Source organism: Diospyros lotus, chromosome 2, assembly GCF_014633365.1.
Source record: "Diospyros lotus cultivar Yz01 chromosome 2, ASM1463336v1, whole genome shotgun sequence".
Classification (NCBI taxonomy): Eukaryota; Viridiplantae; Streptophyta; class Magnoliopsida; order Ericales; family Ebenaceae; genus Diospyros; species Diospyros lotus.
The window spans coordinates 18,804,355-18,827,248 of record NC_068339.1 but is presented as its reverse complement, the minus strand read 5'-3'; the positions used below and the strand labels follow the sequence as shown (position 1 = coordinate 18,827,248).

The window sequence follows — 22,894 nt, the reverse complement described above, 5'->3', positions numbered from 1 at the left end:
AGAATAGTTATCATAGATTATAAAATTTATGAGGCAATGATTTTAGAATAGCATCAAAATTGCCTAATATTGAAGAATTGGCATATGTATATATATATATATATAGTCTTTCTCAAAAGAAAATATATGAAAAGAAATCAACCAAGTCAAAAGCTAAAATGCAAAAAAATAAAAGTCTCCAATATTCTAAAAAATGTTCTTGGTCTGTAGAAAAACCATTAAGTAAAAATCTTTGAGAATCAAAAAAAGATAATTAGTACAAATATATGTAGATGATATAATTTTTGAATCAACTAATGATAGGTTGTGCAAAGAATTTTATACTATGGTATAAGCAAAATTTGAGATGATCATGGTAGGAGAACTAAACTATTTCCTAGGATTGCAAATCAAGCAGCTAATGGTGATAAACTCGTAATTTTATAATTTTATTCTCCTAATATTTAGTTTATTTAGCATGTTTTAGGTCTTATAGTGTTTGTTTGCAATAATATTTTATATATAAGACATTAGTGGCAAAGTTTAATAAATTATGTTTAAAAAAAAAATAAATAAATAAATAAATCTCACACATTTTTATTTATTATTTATTATTATTTTCTTATATGTATAAATGTTATATATTAGTTTTGTAGGAAAGATAATGAAAAATTAGAGCAAAAGTGAAGCAGAAGCCTTCGTGAGAAATTAAAGTCCTAATTGCAATTGGAACATGGAGGCCAAATAGAATATTATAATAAATTGAAAGTCCAAGTCCAATTGAATTGAAGGCAAAATGAATTCACGTGCAATTGGAAGGAAGAAATTGATGTGGGCCATGAAAATTGAAGGGCTTGTAATGCCCTGCACATGATATATATATATGTATATATATAATATATTATAATATATATATATATATAATATGCGCTGCAGCAGCGGTGGAGATTCAGGAAATTAAGAGGAATAGAAAGAAGCGGCGGAAGTAGCAGTGCAGGACGGACGTCTCTCTTCTTCTCCCAGAGGAATAAGAAGAATAAGAGGGAGGAAAAACCAAGAGGGTCAATGAGCCTGGACCCAATCCCCCAGAGAAATCAATATGCAAATCGCTACTTGGAACCTGAAGGGATTAAATTAGGCCCCTAAGCAGTGGGAGATGAGGTCTTTTATTTCCAATTATAAAGTGTCGATTGTGGCCATTTTAGAGACGTGTGTTCGTGAAAGGCATGTTGGGGAGATTTCCCAGCTTATTATGCCTTTATGGAATTAGGTATTGATTTATAATGTCTGTGAAGGGGGCGTATTTGGATAGACTATGATTTGTTTATCCTTAACCTAGTTGTCTTGAATAGATCTGAGCAGTTCATTCATGTGAGAGTCACGGGCCCAAGGATTAGCACTCATTTTTTCCTTTCTTGCATTTATGCTAGAAAGGAGGAAATGGATCAAGCTTGTTTGTGGAACTCTCTTAGGGGAGGGGATGTCGGTAGTCATAATCCCTAGCTCATCTTAGGTGATTTCAATGTATGTTGCAACAGCTTTGAGATGAGAGGTGGTAACACCTATACGTCTTCGGGGATGCACAGATTTAATGATTTTATTTCCTCTATTTCAATCTAGGATTTGGTCTTCAGTGGGCCGAAATTGACTTGGAACAATAAGAGGTCCAGAAAGGCTTGTATTTTTAGAAAATTAGATAGAGCCTTGGTTAATGATGACTACCTTGCTCGATATTCGGAGAGCAAGGCTACTTCAATCTCTTGTAACCAGGGATTTATGATCATAGGGCCATGGTGGTATTCTTATCAAGAAATCTTCATAATTCTGGGAGTCCTTTTAGGTTGATGAATCATCTTACAGATCATCCTCTCTTTTTAGATAAGACGGCTGCTAGTTGGAGCACCAAGGTGAATGTGGGTTCTATGTTTAGGGTAGTGAATATAAGCTTATAGCAATTAAAGATGCAATGAAGACTCTCAATCGATCTAGTGGTCATGTCTCAGAGAATGTATTGGATCTTCGTGATAGATTACGTAGGCTTCAGCAAGCTGTGCATGATAACCCCCATAACCCTATTTTCTGTCATCAATCTCATTCCCAAGGTCCCTCACCCTAAATTTCCATCGCAATTTCATCCTATCTCTTGTTGTAATGTGTCTTGTATAAAGTCATTAACAAGATCCTGGCCAATAGAATTGTAATACCCCATGTTTGTATAAGGTGCCACGTAATTTTAATAAGTTTAGAATACTGAAAAATGGGCTTGATAGTAGTTATAAGTACCGAATCAATTGCAGGGAATGCCTCGGAGTGAAATTGTCTAAGGAAAATGATATGGTCTCGATGAGCGTTTAGAGATAGGATTTATGGAATCGAAAGAAATCAAAATCGAGACAGTTTTCGGTACAGGTAAAATGCAGCTGCTATTTAGGCTGCAAAATCGAATCGTTGTAGGAGACTCCCACGAAGTCAACGGAAGCTTTAGGGGGCTCTATTTTTTCGTAATGAGCAACCCTTTAGGGGTTTTGGGATGAAACGATAACCCGGTGAGAACACTGGGGGGAAATTGCCATTATTGAGTAACTTTGAAGTTATTAATTGTGGATTTTCGGTATTGTAATGCAAATTAATTTGATGTTTAAGGGAATAGTGGCAATAAGGAAATGGCTCAAGTGAAATTAAGAAGGAAATTGGGGTTTATGTGTAAGTTTCTTTAATTTAAATATGTAATTTAATGATGTAATATATAATTATATATATATATATATGTCCGCGTATAGGAGAGTCCATGCCTCTGTAATGCAACCCAGGCACGCAATGGCCATGCCTCTGCAAGTTTGGAAAACTTCGCACGCAATTAGGGATGGGTCGAGGGATAACCAAGGCAATTGGGTGTGTGGTGTATTGCCTACAAATAGAGAGGGAAAAAGCAAAATGGGGAAGAAACAGATGGAGCTTGAGGCTGAGAGAAATGGTCAAGAATGGAAGAGAGCTTGAGGGAGGTCGAGAGTTTAGCAAAGAGAGAAAGAGTAAGAGATCAGATCGAGTGAGAGAGAGGGAGATGGCCGATTAGCCATGGCAGCTCGAGCACAAGCTTCTAGCAAGCTCGAGCTGGCTGGGGCGGCCGGCAACGGCTATGTCGATGGCCCAACAAGGTGCAACGATGACCTTCGTGCTCGGCGGAGGCTCGGGAAGCGCCCAGAAGCAGCGAAGCTGCGACTATAATAGCCATGGTCGTGAGCTTCAGCAGGCCAACGCCACATTGGGAGGCTGGCTGCAGTGGAGAAGGCTGCGCGGGCGATGGTTACAGGGTCTGGCGAGGCCGAGGCGGCCGGCGGAGGGTCGGGTAGAGGTCGGCGGAGGGCCAAGCAGCGGCGGCCGCATGGCTAGTACGTGCAGGTTGTAGGGGAAGAAAAAAAGAAGAAGAGGAAGAGAAGGAGGAAGAAGAAGAGAAGAGAAGAGAAGAAGAAGAAGAAAAGAAACAGAGGGAGCTACAGGCATTTGCGCGGGAGTAGGAGAGCTGGAGGTTGAAGATTAAGAAAGAAAAGAAAACAAAGAAAAAAAGAGAAAAGAAAAGAAAAGAAACGGAGAAAAATAGAGAAAAATGCTCGAAAAAATAGGATTTGCATATTTATTAATATTTCAGAGATTTTGGGCTAGAAAATATTTCGAGCACGCGTTTCGGGAATATGGCATACATACTGAGGAAACCTGAGAGGCTAAGTTAAGGTAAGTAAAATTTATTAGAAAATTTCAGAAATTCAAGAATATTATTTTATGAATTTTCACAGTGAAATATTTGAGAAATATTTAATTTGGATTTATTGAGAAAAAATAGGAAAAAATAAAAAGAAAAATAAAGAAAATGCAAGAAATTATGAAAAAATAGGTTTTAATACTTATTTAAATAAATAAGGTGATTAGAATGCTTTGAGGCTAAAGTTGAAGTGACTTGTGCAAAATTTGAGGTTGACATGTAAATCGAGGCAATGCATAGATTTCAAGACAGGCGTGAATATCGAGGTAGCCCAATAAACTTGAGAAGGTAAGTGGTACTTCCCAACTGACCTTAGTTTTATAGAAAATGCTTGGTTTGTAAGTGATTTATACTTAAAAACTCGATCCTCCGGAATGTTTTCATTATATTGACATGCCCTGATATATATCCATCACGTAGACTGCATACATGACATGACTATGAAATGCATATGTACACGTTGATATCACTAATCACATGCATAATGTCCGTTGATCACATCCTGGCTTCGAAAGAAGTGGTCGTAAAAATAAGAGTAGCAGGAAGGGCGCAGTTGACCCCCTACGATGAAGTAAGACATTGCATACATACATGATAAAATATTTTATAACCTTACTTAGATGATTCATCATCTAACTTGAGTTTTGCACCTGAAATATTTAAACGTTTCAGATGGAGATTGTAGCATATACGAGGATGAATGAGGCATGAAATGACATTTAACAAAGTGCATGATGAATTGAATGATGAATGAAATGTATGTAATGTAGCCCATATATTTAAGTTCTGCTACTTTGAATTCTGAACGTTTTGAGGAATGATGATGTATAATCTTATTTAGAGTTAATGTTGGTTGAGAACTTATACTTTGTATTAAGTTATGTTGAGGAATGATGATGTAAGAATTAAATTTCGATTAATGTTAAGATATCAGGTTCGATCCTTGCTTCTGCATTTGATGTGTATAATGATTCTCTTTTGAGAAAATGATTGAAAATTTTGGGATAGATATGAGGAATGATCTAATTTAGCTTTAAGTTTGAAAGAAAAAAAAATTAATATCCCAAAATTGTTCGAATTTATAATGCGCCTGAGAAAGCGAGGCGTTACAAGAATTAAGCCAGTGCTTTTTGGCTTACTTGAGACCATGAGAGGTTATCCGTTTCTCTCTATTTCTCTCTCTCAAAAGTCAAACTATAAAGTTACCTCACTAGTCACCTAAAACTTACAAGTCACACCTCACATTTATTACTACAGGTCTCCAGCAATAGGGATAGGGCTGGCAGTCTTGCAATCTGATAGTCGGAGGCAATTCTTCTAAGTTGACCCATCAATTTTTTTTGGGCCCCCTCCTTTTGGGGGCCCTAGGTATAGGTCACTATGCCTGAAGCCGACCTTGAGCCCATCCATAAACCCTATAAAAGCCACACTCACAAACAAAAGGATTCAATCTTACTTGAAAAAAAGAAAAAAAGAAAAAAATAGCTAGTTTAAACATGAAGACGAAAGCGGCCATAAATGAGGAAAGGCCTTGTAATGAGTGGGGGACGTGGATAGAGGCCAAATGAGTCCAAATAGAGGTTTGGATCTAATAAACAAGTTGAGCATAGGGGAACGCTCACTATCACAAAAGCATCGATTATTACACTCTTGCTATAGGAAATCAACTGACGCTTGCAAAGTAAGACGAGCAACCATAAACCACGGCGATAAATAGACGCTTGTTGTTGGCAATATTATTACTTATGCATTGACTTTGCAAAGACATGTTTTATTAAATAAGTCATTATGTTTTGTTTTCAGCTTAAATTAGTCATTGTATTTTAAAAATGTCAAACAAATTACTGTATTTTAAAAACCTACAAACTTTAAAAAACATTTAAGAGCAGTGTCAAATTGGGTATTGTAATAATTTAAACAAAAAAACAACTACAAACTTTTTGAGGTTCTTCAGATATATGAATTGCGACTCTGTATGGTATTTATTTGGATTGGAGATAAACTTGACAATGTTAACAGAATAACTAACATAATCCCGATATTGACCAAATTGATATTAAGTTTAATTGTACGGTAATTTGTTTTACCTTTTTAGAATGCAATAACCAAATTATCTCTAGAGTTAAAATACAGTAATAACTTATTTAACATTTCATCATAAATTTATTACATAATATTAACTCATAATTTGTCAATTCCAAATGTTATGTAGTTTAGAAAATATAGTTTTAATTAACAAAATTAAGTTTATTTCTATCCCTAAAATTAAATCAGGTGGTTTTACTCCTTGCTTTTGGAGAGATTTTTCGCTTGCAAATATCATTTTCTTTTACCAGCCAAGAAATATAATTTCGTTACTTGAATTAAACAAGGGGTACATGAGTCACAGGGCAATATAGATAGACAACAAACAAACAACATTTTTTTTTTCTAAAAAGTTTAAGCCTTAGGGATTATGGCCTAAACCCTAAACTCCTTTCAACAAACAAACAACATAAAAAGCCCAAAAACTGGACTAAAAACACAGGAAAAGAAAATCAAGGGAAGACTACACAACATGAAGACACAAGCAAACACTGAATACATAAAAGTTAACAAACAGCCCACAAAGAAAACTTCCTTTCAAATACCAAGCTTTGCAAGATCACATATCGTCAAAACCATTTGCTTCTCTGAGGGCATAAACAAATTGGACATCACCAATGTAGTAAAGATTGTTGTCATTAAAGAAACTCCAAGGCTTCCGCGGCTTCAAATGAGAATTATGTAATTTCCTTTTGTAACAAAGGAAGTTCCTTTAACAATTTTCTATGCAAAATAGCATGGCAAGAACATGTACTTAGATTCACCAATGAAAAGTGTAATACCCGGAAATAATTTGAGGATAAAAATGATATTTGATAAAGGGCATAAATGGAATTTTGGAAAAAAATAAGACTATAGGGTACACTAACACAACTTTGGACGACCGAATTAGTCAGAGGGAGTACTCCGGACCCTAGATAGCCAAGAAAAATGGTATAGTATCGACGAGTGATTTAAATTATGATTTTTAGTGATAAAAGAAATGAGATCAGGAACAATTTTTGGTATAGCAAAAATACAGCTGCCAATTAGGTTGTATTACCGAATTGTTATAGACGATGTCCAAAAAATCAACGGAGTGTGTCTAGGACTAATATTTCATGTATAGAACAACCCTTAAGTGGTTTCAGGTTGAATCGAGTGGATTTAAGGTCAAATCGATCAATCGGGCCTAAGTGTAATTTTTTAAAATTGCACGAGGGAGGTCAAAACTGTAATTTTTCAGAAGTTTCAATGGAAAAATGAGAAGTACAAATCTTGAGGGTCTTAGCGATGGTGCTAGAAAGATCAGGGGCTTGAGGATAGAGCCAAAATGTAAAAAGAAATTTCATGAGGGCCAAACTGTAATTTTCGGAAAAGCTCCACGCCCATGGCAGATCTGGCCGAGATTTTGGCCTGAAAATTTGGCGATTTGGCAACCTATTTTGGTCAGGGCATGGGCAAGGACGGTCTAGGAGGCGTGTGGGAAGAGTTTTGGCCAGAAATCGGCCACGTGAGGGTCGGATTTGGCCTATAAATATCAAGGGTTTTTAGCCGAATTTGGAGCATCAAATTGCTCGGTTTTGAGGGCGAATCAAGGGAAACCAATAAGGGGCTTTTGATTCTTGAGGCAAGATGAGCATTTCTGGAGAATTTCGTGAGTTTTCAAGCTGGTTTGAGGGAGTTTCGAGGGTGGCCGGAAAAGCGAGGTGGATCGCCTACCGCAACCTGCAACTCGACTTCTAGTGGGCTTTTCGGTGGCCTTACGGCCTGAAACCGGTGGGGTTGTGATTGACTCTTCGTGGGCTTTCGAGGGGTACCGGTTTCGGGGGCATCGGAGCAACCGCCGGTGACTGGCTCGAGGTTGAAGACGGTGGGATGTAAGTTGCACGCGCCAACCTTTGCTTGCACCCACGCGCCAAGAGCATGAAGGCGCGTGACGAGGGGCTTTTTGGTAATTCAACTTCCAGAAATTTTATTTAATTATTTTATGAATTATTATTTGAGAAAATAGTTGTATAGATATTTATTTTGGATTATTAGAGAAGAAAAATGGGAGAAAAATAGGAAAAATGTGAGAAAAGTTAAGGAAAAATTATAATTGTTGGATAAATATGATGATTAGGGTACCTTGAGGGTTGAGACGAAGTGACTCGTGCGAAATTCGAAGAGGACACGCAAATCGAGGCAGGCACACAAATCGAGACGTACCGTGCTTGTCAAAAAGAATTTGAAATTTCGCCAAAGGTGAGTGGTTCTACCCGAAAAAACTTATAGTAGCATGTGAATGGTTTACTGTGAGTGTTCATCCCTATGGCTTGGTTTATTGTGATGGTCTGTCCAAACGATTATTTACATATGCATTGAATTTTGTACGATAAATTGCATCCATCGAAATGTTGATTTTAAGTTATGCATGTTATGATTTTTTGGCATTGGCATGTTGTGTTGTAAATGTGGGACGTGGGTTATTAACCTGTGACGTAGCTCTCAAGTGTCAGCACTCGGAATGCGTGCCAAGGGTTAATGCTATGTGACCCACTTGGGACGAGGCTGAGACGAACTTCACCCTACGGTACTCAAGTGGCGGGGCTGAGAGTGGACACCACCCCAGGTTCCTTTGAGCAATAGCATTAAGGCCGAGGGGTCATGGATTTCGGGATAGTGCTGATGTGACACTCTTGGGGCTAGGGTTGCGTTGGATTTTGGAATGCTTTTGAGTAGGAGCGTAAAGCCTAACAATGACAATGGGGTGATTCCCGGATTCATATATCAAGGTTGTCCCTCTTAAGTAGGATTGTGTTTGCCAATGGGTCGATGTGATCATGTCGCCTTTAGAGAGATTGCATTTTTCCCGGTTAGGGTTAAGTGCTATGGGGGATTCTCTTAGACTGGGACATGTCAGGATTTATCGATTTTATATATGATTTTACATATCTGCATGAAAATGTTTTTGAACTCTCACTTAGATGATTCAACATCTAATTTGGACCATGTCCCTAGAATATTCAAACGTTCCAAGTGAATGCAGTGGCGCCAAGGGAAAGAATGTCATCGAGATGTAGGTGCTATGTTTAGTTTTCGTAGATTTTTGTCTATGATTACGATGTTTAAAGGTTATGTAATATTTTGATATCTTCATATAAAACATCGATTTGGTTATTGTAAAAGGAATTGTCGGTTATATATCATTGAGGTTTCGATCTTGCTTCCACTGATGTGATTGATAATGCATGTCTTAGTCTATTAATTATTAAATTTTGATATGCTAAGAAGGTACAATTGGGATTGTCGGGAAACGATTATGATAAGAGCATGTATATCGAGAGACTTATGTTGTATATAATATTGAAAAAAAAAATATTCCCGAAATCTCAAGTTAACGCTCGCTTGGGAAAAGTGGGGCGTTACAAAAAGTGTGATAACAGATTGATTCATCAAATTCCATCCCACCAAAAACACAAATCCAATGATGTTCATCTATCATCAACATCCCCAGCAAGATCATTATCACAAAATCCCACAAACTTGAAGTAATTAGCAGATGAAAAACTATTACTTTAAGATTGATTGCAATTGTATCCCAATTTTCAATTTATATAGTTATGTTTTGAGAATTACTTCAATTTGTGCCTAATACTTTAAAATTAATTGTAATTGTATCTCAATTTGCTTTAGCATGTGCCTCTACTGACGTGACGAGATGAATTGGCACGCTAATGTGTAGTCTTAATGCTAACTCATCAAGACAATTCATTCAAAACTCTGAAAGAGTGCCATTTGGAACCCAAAATAAACCCAAAATATACCATGTTTTAGGATTAAATCAAAATTTTCGAACAACGAAACCTAGAAGTTGTCTCAAAGGGATCTTTGGGAACTGGCGGCACTCTGCCGACCGATGAAAATGATGATGGAGTGTCATTGGGGACCATGAAGTTGCCCCCGACACTGATCTTTTGAGATTTGAGAAAGCTTGCTCTTTCAAGTACCTTCTTTAAATTACATTTTTTGAGCTGAACATTTCCTTTTGAGGCAAGATGGTACCTTCTATAAATTACATTTTTTAATCCTTCTTCCTTGTCTTTGCCAACATATCCTTTTCATTTTGAGGCAAGATGGTTTCATTTTATGGTGTCTCGTATCCTTTATCTACAATTTCCCAAGCATGTTGCAAGCCAAACAACGCCTTCATGGGAAGACACCAATTATCATTGTTCTCTTTGGTAAGGCCTGGAAATTAAAATCAAAACAAGCATTGTTTGCCATCTCTACAATCTACGGAACAAGGCTCTGATGATACCACTTTATTGGAAGAGAAAGAGTATATGGAAGAGGTTAAAGTTTTCCATTCAATATCAATCTAAACTCCAAGTTAATCCCATTCATGTAACTACATGCATCTCTTTAGTCTCCAAACTAACCCCATTCATGTATTAACCCAAACATGAATCACACTTAATACTGATACATGTACAACTAAAATAAAGAACATTAACTCATCCATTTGACTTTTACAAGCAAAAGACCCATGCGCATGGACATGATAAAATTTACAAAATTATTAATTTAGACAAAGGTCTTTTAGACAGCAAGGTCTAGGGAGAACCCAAGCTTTGGTTTGAATTGACGTGTGGCAAGTGACGATGATCTAGTGTAGAAGGTGCATGATCCCGAATCTCCAACTATGGCTTGGCAGTAACCAAATTTTTCATTTGTGGTGGCACTATTTTGCTCTTGCTAGATGCTAGTTGCCATCATGTCTTTCATACTTACCAGCATCGCTCCACCCTCTTTGTTGTGACTACTCCATGTCTTTGTTAGTGAGAGAGACTTCCATTGTCCCTTGCAAATCACCATCATTGGTTCTCGTGTCACCACCATTACCATGCCTGTGAGACGCCACCTCAATTATCACTACTTGGCTGCCTCCACCACTGTGGTTGGAGACTGCCAGATATGGAGTCTTTATTTAACTAAATCTAGTGCTTTTGACCAAATGTGGCTTAGAGTATATAAGCGAGTTGTTGTGGCAAAGATACTTTACAAATTTGTAGTGGTATTGACAACTTGGCGATGAGGAGAAGCGATAAGCCATGGCAACAAGAAGTTGAACAAGCATCTTTGAAATTGGTTGTTTGTTAAAAAGGTAATTTTGTTGTTAACATAAAAAAATCTATGTTAAAATCCTCACCCAAAGTTAAAACTAAAACTTATGTGATCAAAGATCTTTCATAAATACATAAAATTTGATGGACAAGGAAGGTTTTGCTTTGACTAGCTCCTTGGATTGGTAAAAAAAAAAAAAAAATTAAAAAGGTATCGACTTTCCTTCTTCCACAAAAACTTAGAATTTTTGTTTGGTGGATGAAAACCAATTTTCTTTCAGCCAATTTAAATCACCAAATTTCAATTATATATCTGTTCAAATTGCTTATTATGTAGTGAGATAGTGGAGATGGTTGAGCATTTGTTTTTGCATAGTGCTCAATGATTGGAGGTTTGGCATGTAATTGGGTTTAGCCTTATGAACTTCGATTCTAGAATTGGTTTGGAACTTTAACGAGAATGGAACGTCAATTAGTTTAGTGTTATTTTTTACTTGTTTCCATTTATGGTTCATGCAAAATCGATTATATATCTACTTGATGGTATGGCCGCAAATGTGTCAGCTCTTGTTGAGTTTGCCAAAAGTTATCTAAAGGATTTTGGAAAGACACAAATTACATCACAATCATATATATATATATGTGTGTGTGTGTGTGACCAGCATGTTTGGGCTCCTTTTTCTCAATCATTGGCAACCAATTTTGTTTGGTGATTATAAGCTCAACTTTGATATGGGGTTATGTACGTGATTGTGGTCTACTAGTATGTAGGCCTATGTTCATATCATAATAGTGTTCTCTTAACTTCACTTATTGCTCGAACACAACAATAAATTGATAAAGTGGAAACGTTGTTGCTAGGCCATTTGAATCTATAAGGAAGAAAACAGTCAGAGGGCGTGGAGAAGTCACTACAAAAAAATCAGCATTTAGCGACGATTTTTTTTACATTTAGCGACGGTTTTTAACCGCCGCTAAGTATTTTAGCGGCGGTTTTGAAAACCGCCGCAACCGCTGGAATAACCGCCGCTAATTTTAAATTTTGCGGTGGTTTTAAAAACCGCCGCTAAATAAGTGATTTAGCGGTGGTTTTGACACTGCCGCTAAAATTAAAATTTTATTTTTTTAATTTTTTTAAATTTTATTTTTAAAATTAAAAAAATATATTTAATTTTAGCCACGATTTCAAAACCGTCGCGAAAATTAATAAAAAAATTATTTTTTTTAATTTTAGTGGCGGTTTTGAAACCGCCGCTAAAATTAATAAAAAAAATTAATTTTTTAATTTTAGCAGCGGTTTCAAAACCGCCGCTAAAATAAAAAATTTAATTTTTTAAAAACCTGCGCAGGCCAGCCCAACCCGCGCCTGCTGCCCAACCTTTGCGCGCCACGTGGCGATGCTAGAAATTAAATCCAACACCTTCCCCCCTCCCAAGTTTCAAACCTAGAACCTTTACTGTGCACGTGCACGCGCGAACCACTTGATCTAGTAAACACCCCTTGTCATATGTGGACATATATATATTATATACATTAGCAAAATTATATATTATATATTTTAAAAACAAATATATAAAAGAATAATAGAATAAATTAAAAATAGATTTTTAATAAATTAAAAATCTATATTAAAATTTCATAATTCTGAAAATAAGTTTCTAACAACTAATTTTATATTTATTAAAATAAGTTTATTTAAATTTCAGAATTATATTTTAGAATTATATTTATAAATAGATTTTTAACATTTAATAAGTTTATTTATAAATAAATTTCAGAATTGTATTTATTAAAATTTCAGAATTATATTTTATATTTTTTAATATATATTAAAAACATTTATTAATTGATTATTTTTTAAAAGAATAATAGAATAAATTAAAAATAAATTAATTGAGTTAAATTAAATAAATTATCAAAAAAATATTAAATTAGATTTTTTTAAATTAGATTTTTAATGAATTTTTCTATTAATTTAAATGCAATTTTAAATTTATTTTTAAGATTTTATATTTAATTTTATTAATTTAAATTTTTAATTATTTTCTTAAGCTAAATTTAATTTTTTAATGAAAATAATGAATTTTAATATTTAAGATTTTTATTTAATTTTAATTATATGATAATTATAAATATAAATTAAAACTCTTAAATATGAGTAAGAATAAGTTTTTTCAATAATAACAAAATTTAAAAAAAATTAATTTTGATTTCTTCCATAGTCTTAAAAATGTGATACTTTAAATATTAATTAGCATTGAAAAACCGTAGCATTTGACAACCTTAAATAATTTTTTATGAATTTGTTAAGACATCACATTTTCAAAACTATGATATAATTATTAAAGTAATTAATAATTAATTAATCACTACCTTTGATTTAATGCAAGTTTTTTAGGAAAAAAATTCACCATTGATTGACAGTTGGCAAAATACTTTATTTGACTATCATATTTTAATATTATATAAATATACATAGAATAAAGATATAAAAATAATATTTTAAATAAATGAATAATTTTCTATAACTTAATTAATAGTTTAAGTTGTCTATTAATATTTCTCATAAAACTCATGCAAATTTAATACAAAACAATTAGTATTGAAAAACTCGTATATTTAAAATTTATTATTAATTTTACAATAATTAGTACATATTATTTCAAAACAATTGAAAGATTTAAATTATTAATACAAATTACAAAATATAAATTATTAATGCGATAAGTAGTAAACGCAAATCATTAATGCAAGTTTTGGGAGAAAATTTTATTACTACTTATTATTTCAAAGCAATTGAAAATTTTAAACTATTAATGCAAATTACAAAATATAAATTATTAATACAATAAGTATTAATTGCAAATCATTGATTAATGCAAGTTTTGGGAGGAAATTTCTTTTTTCAAGACTATCCTACTTTTATATATATAAAAATACAAATTACAAAATGTAAATTATTAATGCAACAAGTACTAAATGTAAATCATTAATGCAAGTTTTGGGAGAAAATTTTATTACTACATATTACTTCAAAGCAATTGAAAATTTTAAATTATTAATGCAAATTACAAAATGTAAATTATTAATACAATAAGTATTAATTGCAAATCATTAATTAATGCAAGTTTTGGGAGGAAATTTCTTTTTTCAAGACTATCCTACTTTTATATATATAAATTAAGATGCAAATTACAAAATATAAATTATTAATGCAATAAGTACTAAATGCAAATCATTAATGCAAGTTTTGGGAGAAAATTTTATTACTACTTATTACTTCAAAGCAATTGAAAATTTTAAATTATTAATGCAAATTAAAAAGTGTAAATTATTAATACAATAAGTATTAATTGCAAATCATTAATTAATGCAAGTTTTAGGAGGGAATTTCTTTTTTCAAGACTATCCTACTTTTATATATATAAATTAAGATGCAAATTACAAAATATAAATTATTAATGCAATAAGTACTAAATGCAAATCATTAATGCAAGTTTTGGGAGAAAATTTTATTACTACCTATTACTTCAAAGCAATTGAAAATTTTAAATTATTAATGCAAATTAAAAAGTGTAAATTATTAATACAATAAGTATTAATTGCAAATCATTAATTAATGCAAGTTTTAGGAGTGAATTTCTTTTTTCAAGACTATCCTACTTTTATATATATAAATTAAGATGCAAATTACAAAATATAAATTATTAATGCAATAAGTACTAAATGCAAATCATTAATGCAAGTTTTGGGAGAAAATTTTATTACTACCTATTACTTCAAAGCAATTGAAAATTTTAAATTATTAATGCAAATTAAAAAGTGTAAATTATTAATACAATAAGTATTAATTGCAAATCATTAATTAATGCAAGTTTTAGGAGGAAATTTCTTTTTTCAAGACTATCCTACTTTTATATATATAAAGATTTTGTAATTAATTTAAATTAAAATTTTAATTTCTTTTTAAGATTTTTAATTTCTTTTTATTAATTTAATTCAATTTAATTTTAATTTTGAATTATTTAATTATTTTTAAATTTAGCGGCGGTTAAAAATCGCTGCTAAATTAAAATTTTTAATGAATTTTGCGGCGGTTTTTAAAAACCGCCGTTAAATTAAATTATTTAATGAATTTATAATTTAATTTTAATTATAAATTATTTAATTATTTTTAATTTAGCGGCTAAATTTAATTTTTTAATGAATTTTGCGACCATTTCGAAAACAGCCGCAAATATTAATTTAATTTTAAATTTTAAATTATTTAATTATTTTTAATTTAGCGGCGATTTTTCAGAAACTGCCGCTAAAATAAATTTTTTAATGAATTTTGCGGCGGTTTTTCAAAAACCGCCACTAAATTAAATTTTTTAATGAATTTTGCAGCGGTTTCGAAAATCGCAGGAAATATTAATTTAATTTTAATTATAAATTATTTAATTATTTTTGAATTTAGCGGTGGTTTTTCAGAAACCGCCGCTAAAATAAATTTTTTAATGGATTTTGCGGCAATTTCGAAAACCGCTGCAAATATTAATTTAATTTTAAATTTTAAATTTTAAATTATTTAATTATTTTTAATTTAGTTACAGTTTTTAAAAAACAGCTGCTAAATTTAATTTTTTAATGAATTTTGCGGCGGTTGCGAAAACCGTCGCAAATATTAATTTAATTTTAATTATAAATTATTTAATTATTTTTGAATTTAACGGCGATTTTTCAGAAACCGCCGCTAAATTAAATTTTTTAATGGATTTTGCGGCAGTTTCGAAAACCGCCGCAAATATTAATTTAATTTTAAATTTTAAATTATTTAATTATTTTTAATTTAGCGACGGTTTTTCAAAACCGCCATTAAATTAAATTATTTAATGAATTTATAGTTTAATTTTAATTATAAATTATTTAATTATTTTTTAATTTAGCGACGATTTCTGAAATCGCCGCTAAATTTAATTTTTTAATGAATTTTGCGGTAGTTTCGAAAACCGCCGCAAATATTAATTTAATTTTAAATTTTAAATTGTTTAATTATTTTTAATTTAGCGGCGGTTTCTCAAAAACCGTTGCTAAATTTAATTTAATTTTTTAATTATTTAATTATTTTCTAAATTTAGCGACGATTTTTGAAAAATCGCTGCAAAATTAAATGTTTTAATGAATTTTGCGACGGTTTTTCAAAACCGCCGCAAAATGTTAAAAAAACGCTGCTAAAATAGTATTTTGCGGCGGTTTACAAACCGTCGCAAAATTTCATTTTTTGCAGCGGTTTTAAAAATCGCTGCAAAAAAATCGCCGCTAAAAATCAATTTTTTTGTAGTGAGTCCCCGTGCAATGACTCGGATGCTTAAGTCAGACACTAAGAATACTAAAAACGTGAAAGTAGTATCTAATACATGTTTATTTTATAATGAAAGCCTGCTTATTTATGGCAGAGTATGGAGTAATCATAAGTCTATCAGGATTATAACTCTTATAGATAATGCTCATTTCTTACATATAATTTTTATCCTTTTGGAGGAATTTTCGGGTGTCGAAGTTATCATGGTTTGTGCATTACGTGGGACCCTTCCTCGTTTGCTGGGAAATGGTTTGGTGGCCTTCAGCGCGACAATCTAGTGTCAGTAGTCTTAGGCGCAACAGTCTCGTGTTGACAGTCTCAAGCATGACAATCTCAAGTATGGGAGACCGAGATGTTCTCAAGTGTGGGAGATTGTCAGTCACGATCTCCCATCTTTTAATAAGACATCCCTTTGCCACTACTTTAAATGATAAACATATATATATTTGTATACATTAATGAGAGTTCATGGTTATATAATATATACATATATAATTTGGACCTAAGATCATGAATTTGAAACCCAAATCAAAGTTGCACATCTCACTCGCTCACTCACTCCTATTTTCTTAATCCCTTTCCTACAACAATCCAAGACCATAGCTTTAACCTTCAACATTCTTTAATTTGAAACGACCAAATCTCTATTTGCCCAAATATGTATCTTCATAGGTTGCTCAAATTAGCACCCTGTTTATACCCTATTTCTACTCCTTATTTTGGTTTACTACGTAAATGACTATTAACTCCGCTTAATTATCTTTTCTCACGACCATGAATATGATCTCTACATACAACCATAAGAATGCTGAAGATGTGAAGAGATAGATGAACTACCTTATTTTTACTAATCTTAATAGGCCATTGGATCCTAGGATTCGTCTTAAATCATGGTGCTCCTCTCATTGAAGTTCAACTAACCACTACCTAAAATTTGTAGCTACCAGATTCAGAGCTTTAATTGGAGAATTATTGGATATTTCTAGAAAGTTATTTGCACTAGTAGGTAGCATATGTTTGTTTCTTTACAACCCTTTTCATTTGGCCCAAATAATGTTTATGGCTGATGAGTATCTCGGGGTTGGCTATACCACAGTGAATTAACTTTGGATGACCAAAGTTAGCAAATTGACAGTTCCTCTTTCTCCTCAGGGCTATGTTCGTCGGCTTTTCTGATGGCCTCCGACAGGCCAATTTTCCTTTCTTTGCTAAGTTAATCGACTTAGTACCTTGGAGTTAACAATGAAATCATTGCGCTTCTCCCATTAAAGTTCAACTATCAACTACCTAAAATTTGTATCTACTAGATTCATAGTTTTAATGGAAGAATTTGACATTTTGAGAAGGTTTTTTGCACTAGTATGTAGCATATGTTTATTCCTTTACTACCCCTTTCATTTGGCCCAAAGAACTTTTATGGCTACCTACGAAGCATTAGACTATTCATATCAAAGAGTGCAATGACTTGTAATGGTCATTTATAACTACACTTTGGGTCTTTAAAGCTAGCTTGAATAGCCCTTCTCATGAATTTTGATCCATGTGTTTGGATTAGTTCGTCCATTTGGCCACTAAGGTTAGTGAATGGAATAGTTGAATTGCTTTGTTGGGACAATTCTACCTATCTTACCTATCTTTGAGATGCTTGATTTCACATATTTTTTGATTGGAGAATTGCCTTCTTTTATTAACCCTTTTGAGACATAGTTGTATTTTAATTTGCCTAGCTCTAATAGTTGTTTCTATAGTGGCTTTTGTCTAAAGTATATTCTTATTTGCCTTTAATTGTGATTGGCCATTTATATTTGAATATTATGGTTTGCAGCCCCTTAGATCCTTAATTATTTTGTAATGCCTTTGGCTATATATGTCCATAAAAAAAAAAAAACAACAGAAGAAGCCCCCAGGGGCATAGCCAAGTGGTAAAGGGGTAGGCTGAAAAGTTTGTTCTGGAGATTCCTAGTGTGGGTTCGATTCTTGGAGGAAACAGAATGCTTCCTTCTGATAGAGGACCTTAGGAGTGATATTAGTGGTGCTTAAGCCTACCACCCTGATCACTTGGGCACATCTCTCGATTTACCTCCTCAATGTAGCTCTAGGGGTGGGGTGGCTGAGGACACTAGTAATAGGGCGTAATCAAAAAAAAAAAAAAAAAATCAACAGAAGAAGCTCAAGAAGTCAAATGAATTAATTAAATTAATGAATTTACTAATTTACCCCAACTTAATGGATGAATTAAACCTATCACAAACAAAGCATATATATACTTAAAAGTGAATCAAATGGAAACAAAGCTATAGAATCTTTTTAACCGTATGACAGTATTTAGGAATCATCATCTGGCTCATGGTCTGTAAACTTCCAAGAGCCATCCATTTGCTGAACCATGCCATCGTTTTTCACATGCCACCATGAGCTAGGCACATGATATTTGTCCTTCAAAGCATCTAGTGATTTGTTAACCAGGGCATAATCGCGCTTAATCTCCGAGTTGAACCCTCCTTTTGATCCTTTTGTACCTGCAACGCCATGCATATAAGCCTCCAAGTTGTGCCAAGTCACTAGATTTCCTGGCCTCTTCAAATATTTTGACTTGGTAGTATCAATCTTTAGTTCTTGCCCCACCTTTGAGTAACCAATCAACGGATACTTCGGAACAATATCTAAGGCATTACTGATACGCAGAACTCGAAGATCCCTCAACCCAGAGAAAAGCTCTTTGAAGCCTGAATCCCCAACTCGAGGACTTGCAAACACGAAGGCGGTTACGGGAAAATCCTTATTCAATCCGTTAGCAACTATGTCAACTGCATTTAGGGTTGCAACTGCTGCTCCCAAGCTGTGGCCCACTACGGTTATGCTTATCTCTTCATTCTTGTATTCTTCCACTAGTCTTCTAACTTACGAGAAACCAAACTATTAGCCCAATTGTGGCTGCTAGACAAATTATCTTCTATTATGCTACGTTAATTTATGCTTTTATGTGTACGTATATAAGAATGTGGGTACATTAACTTTAAGTTCATATTCCTTAAAAATTATATTTAAATATGTTAATTTCTGATATTCCCTCAACTTAAAATCGGTGCACCGGACAAGCTAGACTATAAATTCATATGTAAATAAGCTTGAAAGCACTTACCTGCTCTCTGGCACTAGTCTTGTTAAACTTTGAATTTGGGTCACTTGAAGTGTAGATAAAGTGCCATCCTTGATGCACCTTAGGGTCACGTTCCTTTCCAAGAATTTCTGAAGCCGAGACTGTAAGAAATTCAAAATCATTAACCCATTCCAGAATCTCAATTGTTCCTCTCCAAGCAATCACAATATCTCTCCTCCCCAAAGCAGCCTTCCCTGCATCTGTGGCCACTGCAACATACCCCATCCAGTTGGAATCTTTCCATGCACCAAAAACTGGAGTTTTTGCCATTGCATAAAAATATTTGGTCACAGTGTACTTGAAGGGATTCCCTTGCTCTAGGCCGACTCTGGCAAAGAGGTTCTTTCTTGCGTATCGGTAGCTTCCTTGGAATTTGGAGTCGTCTGAGGAGATGAAATTGTCGTAAGTAGCTTGTGCCATCTCTCCGTAGTGGATTATGTATCGTCGGAGATCATTGTCTAGATCATCTAAGAGGCCGTTCCAGTTATCTTCACCGCTAAGAAGCCTCCATCTTTTGGCAACACTGCTGCTGCTGCTAACGCCATTCATCTTTCTTTTTATACTATATTGTTTGCTTTCTGAGAAAATGAATGTAGAAATTTGAACGAACTTGAATGTACATGGTGGGTTCTTATACTGAACTGGAGTTGTGCAGTGTTGACATTGTCCACTGAATTTCTTCTACATTCAATCTTTGCAGTGGATGGATAGAATGGTAGGTTTGACATTTTCCGCAGGTCAACTTCCACTACTTTTATTTTGAGTCCTTCAAATGAAATAGGCTTGACGTGGTCTTCAACACATCGCAATTGGCCTTCTTGTCTATTTATTTTTAAGCCTTTTTGTTAAAGGCTTAAAAACTTCGTCTATTTAATATAATATTTATCCTTTTTAAATAAATATAATAATTATTATTAGTACAAGAACGTCATAAGATTAAAAGTCACGTGTAATGAGTATTATTTTTTATGTATGTGTATAGAGTTTTGATATAAAAACTTCTAAATTTCTTATATTCGATAAAAAATAAATAAAATAAAATAAAATGAATCACCATTTTTTTCATATCTTTAAAAAAAATCTCGATTCATATAACTATATATTATGAACAAAAATAGGCCACAACAGTTTATATCAATCAAAATCGTTGTATTGTGGTCCCTTTTTTTCATAATATTTAGTTTAAGAATTTATCTTTAATTTAAAAAATAAGATTATTCCATTTGAATGCATGAATCTTAGTTGCCTAGAAGCCACATGCAATGAACATATGTTGATTAACCCATGCCCGCCCAGATTGGAATATATTAATAACACTACAAACACTTAGACAACAAATTATTTTTTAGACATTTTGCCTCTAATTAAAGACATTTATTTACAAGAAAAAGTTATTTGTCTTTAAAGATAATTAGAGGCATTTAGTAAATTAATTTGCCTCTAAAATAGTATTATCCGGTGGCTGAAGTAACTAAAGTTCAAAAGATTTAAAGTCCAAATTTTTGGTTCGGCTTTTTACTATCTATCATTGGGCTATAACACTATTATTAGTATTATCTTTTATTATTAAATATAGGGCTAATAGCAGTAAAAAACCGAACCTTATAGCGCTTTTACAATTTAATCCAAACATTTCAATTTTGTCAATTAACTCCTGATTTGGTCAATTAATTGCAATTTTATTTACGATCCAAATCCGATTCAAGAGGTGTGTGCGCTCGATGATGTGGCATGCCACCTAGCATTTTAAGACATTTTGAATAGGCCGCAATTTGTCATGCATGGGAAAAAAATAAAATGATATATTAAATAAATATATGTATACGTTAAATATATATATATATATATATACAAAAAGAGAAGGTGCAAGCAGGGGATGGAGCGATGACAATGGCAACGAAGGAGAAGAAAGAGGCAACTGTGACGTTGACATTGGGCTGGAGGCAGCGATGGAGGCCGATCTAGAAGTTGGAAGCTGGATTCATTACCGCTTGCCCGATTCGATTCTACATATTCTTTCCATCTTCACTCCAAACTTGAGGTGAGATATCCGATCAATTTGGAGTCTAATTCTAGAAGCTGGAAGCTGGGTTATTCCTTCGTCCCCATCATCGTCGCTGTCGCCCTCACTCCATCCCTTGCCTACTCCTTTCTTTGTATATATGTATATATCACTACAAGAATTTCGGGTTTTAGGGACGAAAATATTATGTCGCTAAATCCAAAAAATCTGTCGCTAAATCAATTTAGCAATGGATTAGCAACGAAATATATCCTTTACTAAAGTGGTCGTCGGTTAAAATTACATTTGGCAACAGACACTTCCATCGCTATATTTAGCGACAGACATTTGCATCGCTAAAACATATTTAAAAATTTTAAAAAATAAATAAATAATTAAAAAAAATATTTTAGCGATGGAATGGCATCGCTAATTTCGTCACTAAAATAAATACATATTTATTTTTTTAAATATAATTAATTATTAAATTAACCCAATTAATCTAAAATAATTTTAATTCTAAAATTAATTAAAACGAGAATTATATAGAAATTATAAAATTTATATTTACAAAATGAAAATTAATATTGAATCAAAATATTAATAATATTTTAAATATCGTATTGACTGTCACATAAAAATAGCTACGAAAGTTAATTGTCTGGATCGTCACCAACATTAGGCGAGTTAGGTTAGTGAGTCGATTATGGATGATCAGAAGAAGAAAAAGAAGAAGAAGGAAACATGCCACGAGTGGATGCAATATAAGCTGTTCAATCAGAGCTTGCATCTCAGACATCTGTCGTCGAACGTCATTCAGCTCCTGAGTCTGCAAGTTTATCTTCTCTCTCATTTCTTGTATGACGGGATTTTTATTGAGCCCAGATAAGACAGTGGATGAGCTGCCGACGTCAGAGAATTTCAATTAGGATAAGGATCCCGTCAAAATCTGATTGAAGAACTTGCTCATCCTCTAATTCAGAGTCATATTCAGAGTCTCATTGCAAGACTTGCTCATCATACGACTTTGACTTATCTTTAGAATTGGATCCCAGAACTTGCTTATTATTCAACTCTGGGCTTTGTCAGATTTTGATTCCATAACCATCTCATCATTTAGATTAGCGTCGTCCCCATCATTCGCCGTCTTGGTGATTTTAGCATCATCAACAACCATATCGTGTAGTTCCACATCATCCTCTTGGTAAGGTGGTGCTTCATATGGAAGGGTCGTCTCTTGATTATTGAAAGATTGTGGAATCTCCACCATAAACCTGGGTTTGACTTTGGTTACAACCAATGTAATACCTGGGAATGATTTGAGGTTATAAATAATATTTGAAGAAAGGTACAAGTGGAATTTTCGGAAAAACGAGGCTATAGGGTACACTAACGCAGTTTCAGGCAATCGAATTAGACAAAGGGGGTACCCCGGACCCTAGATAGCCAATGAAAATGGTATAGTATTGACGAGTGATTT

General features: G+C 33.4%; 2 protein-coding genes across 2 annotated transcripts in view; one reads left to right on the top strand and one right to left on the bottom strand.

The window, feature by feature from the left end:
• LOC127794154 (phospholipase A1-IIgamma-like) overlaps positions 1-22,894 on the top strand; it is a 78,234-nt gene that overhangs the window by 20,114 nt on the left and 35,226 nt on the right. The window lies entirely within an intron of this gene.
• LOC127794690 (phospholipase A1-II 4-like) lies at positions 18,578-22,684 on the bottom strand. Its single transcript, XM_052325937.1, has 3 exons — positions 22,489-22,684; positions 19,391-19,990; positions 18,578-19,152 (listed from the first exon to the last, which is right to left on the bottom strand). Exons 1-3 carry the CDS (start codon positions 22,682-22,684, stop codon positions 18,578-18,580), a joined length of 1,371 nt encoding a protein of 456 aa, XP_052181897.1.

What these genes read in the sequence shown, in the direction of transcription:
- LOC127794690 (XM_052325937.1), bottom strand. Translation starts at nt 22,684, where the DNA reads ATGGTGGAGATTCCACAATCTTTCAATAATCAAGAGACGACCCTTCCA. An exon ending in AAAATCTGACAAAGCCCAGA is followed by an intron (nt 19,991 to 22,488) that starts GTTGAATAATAA and finishes TCATTTTCTCAG; the next exon opens with AAAGCAAACAATATAGTATA. An exon ending in TAGTGCCAGAGAGCAGGTAA is followed by an intron (nt 19,153 to 19,390) that starts GTGCTTTCAAGC and finishes GTTTCTCGTAAG; the next exon opens with TTAGAAGACTAGTGGAAGAA.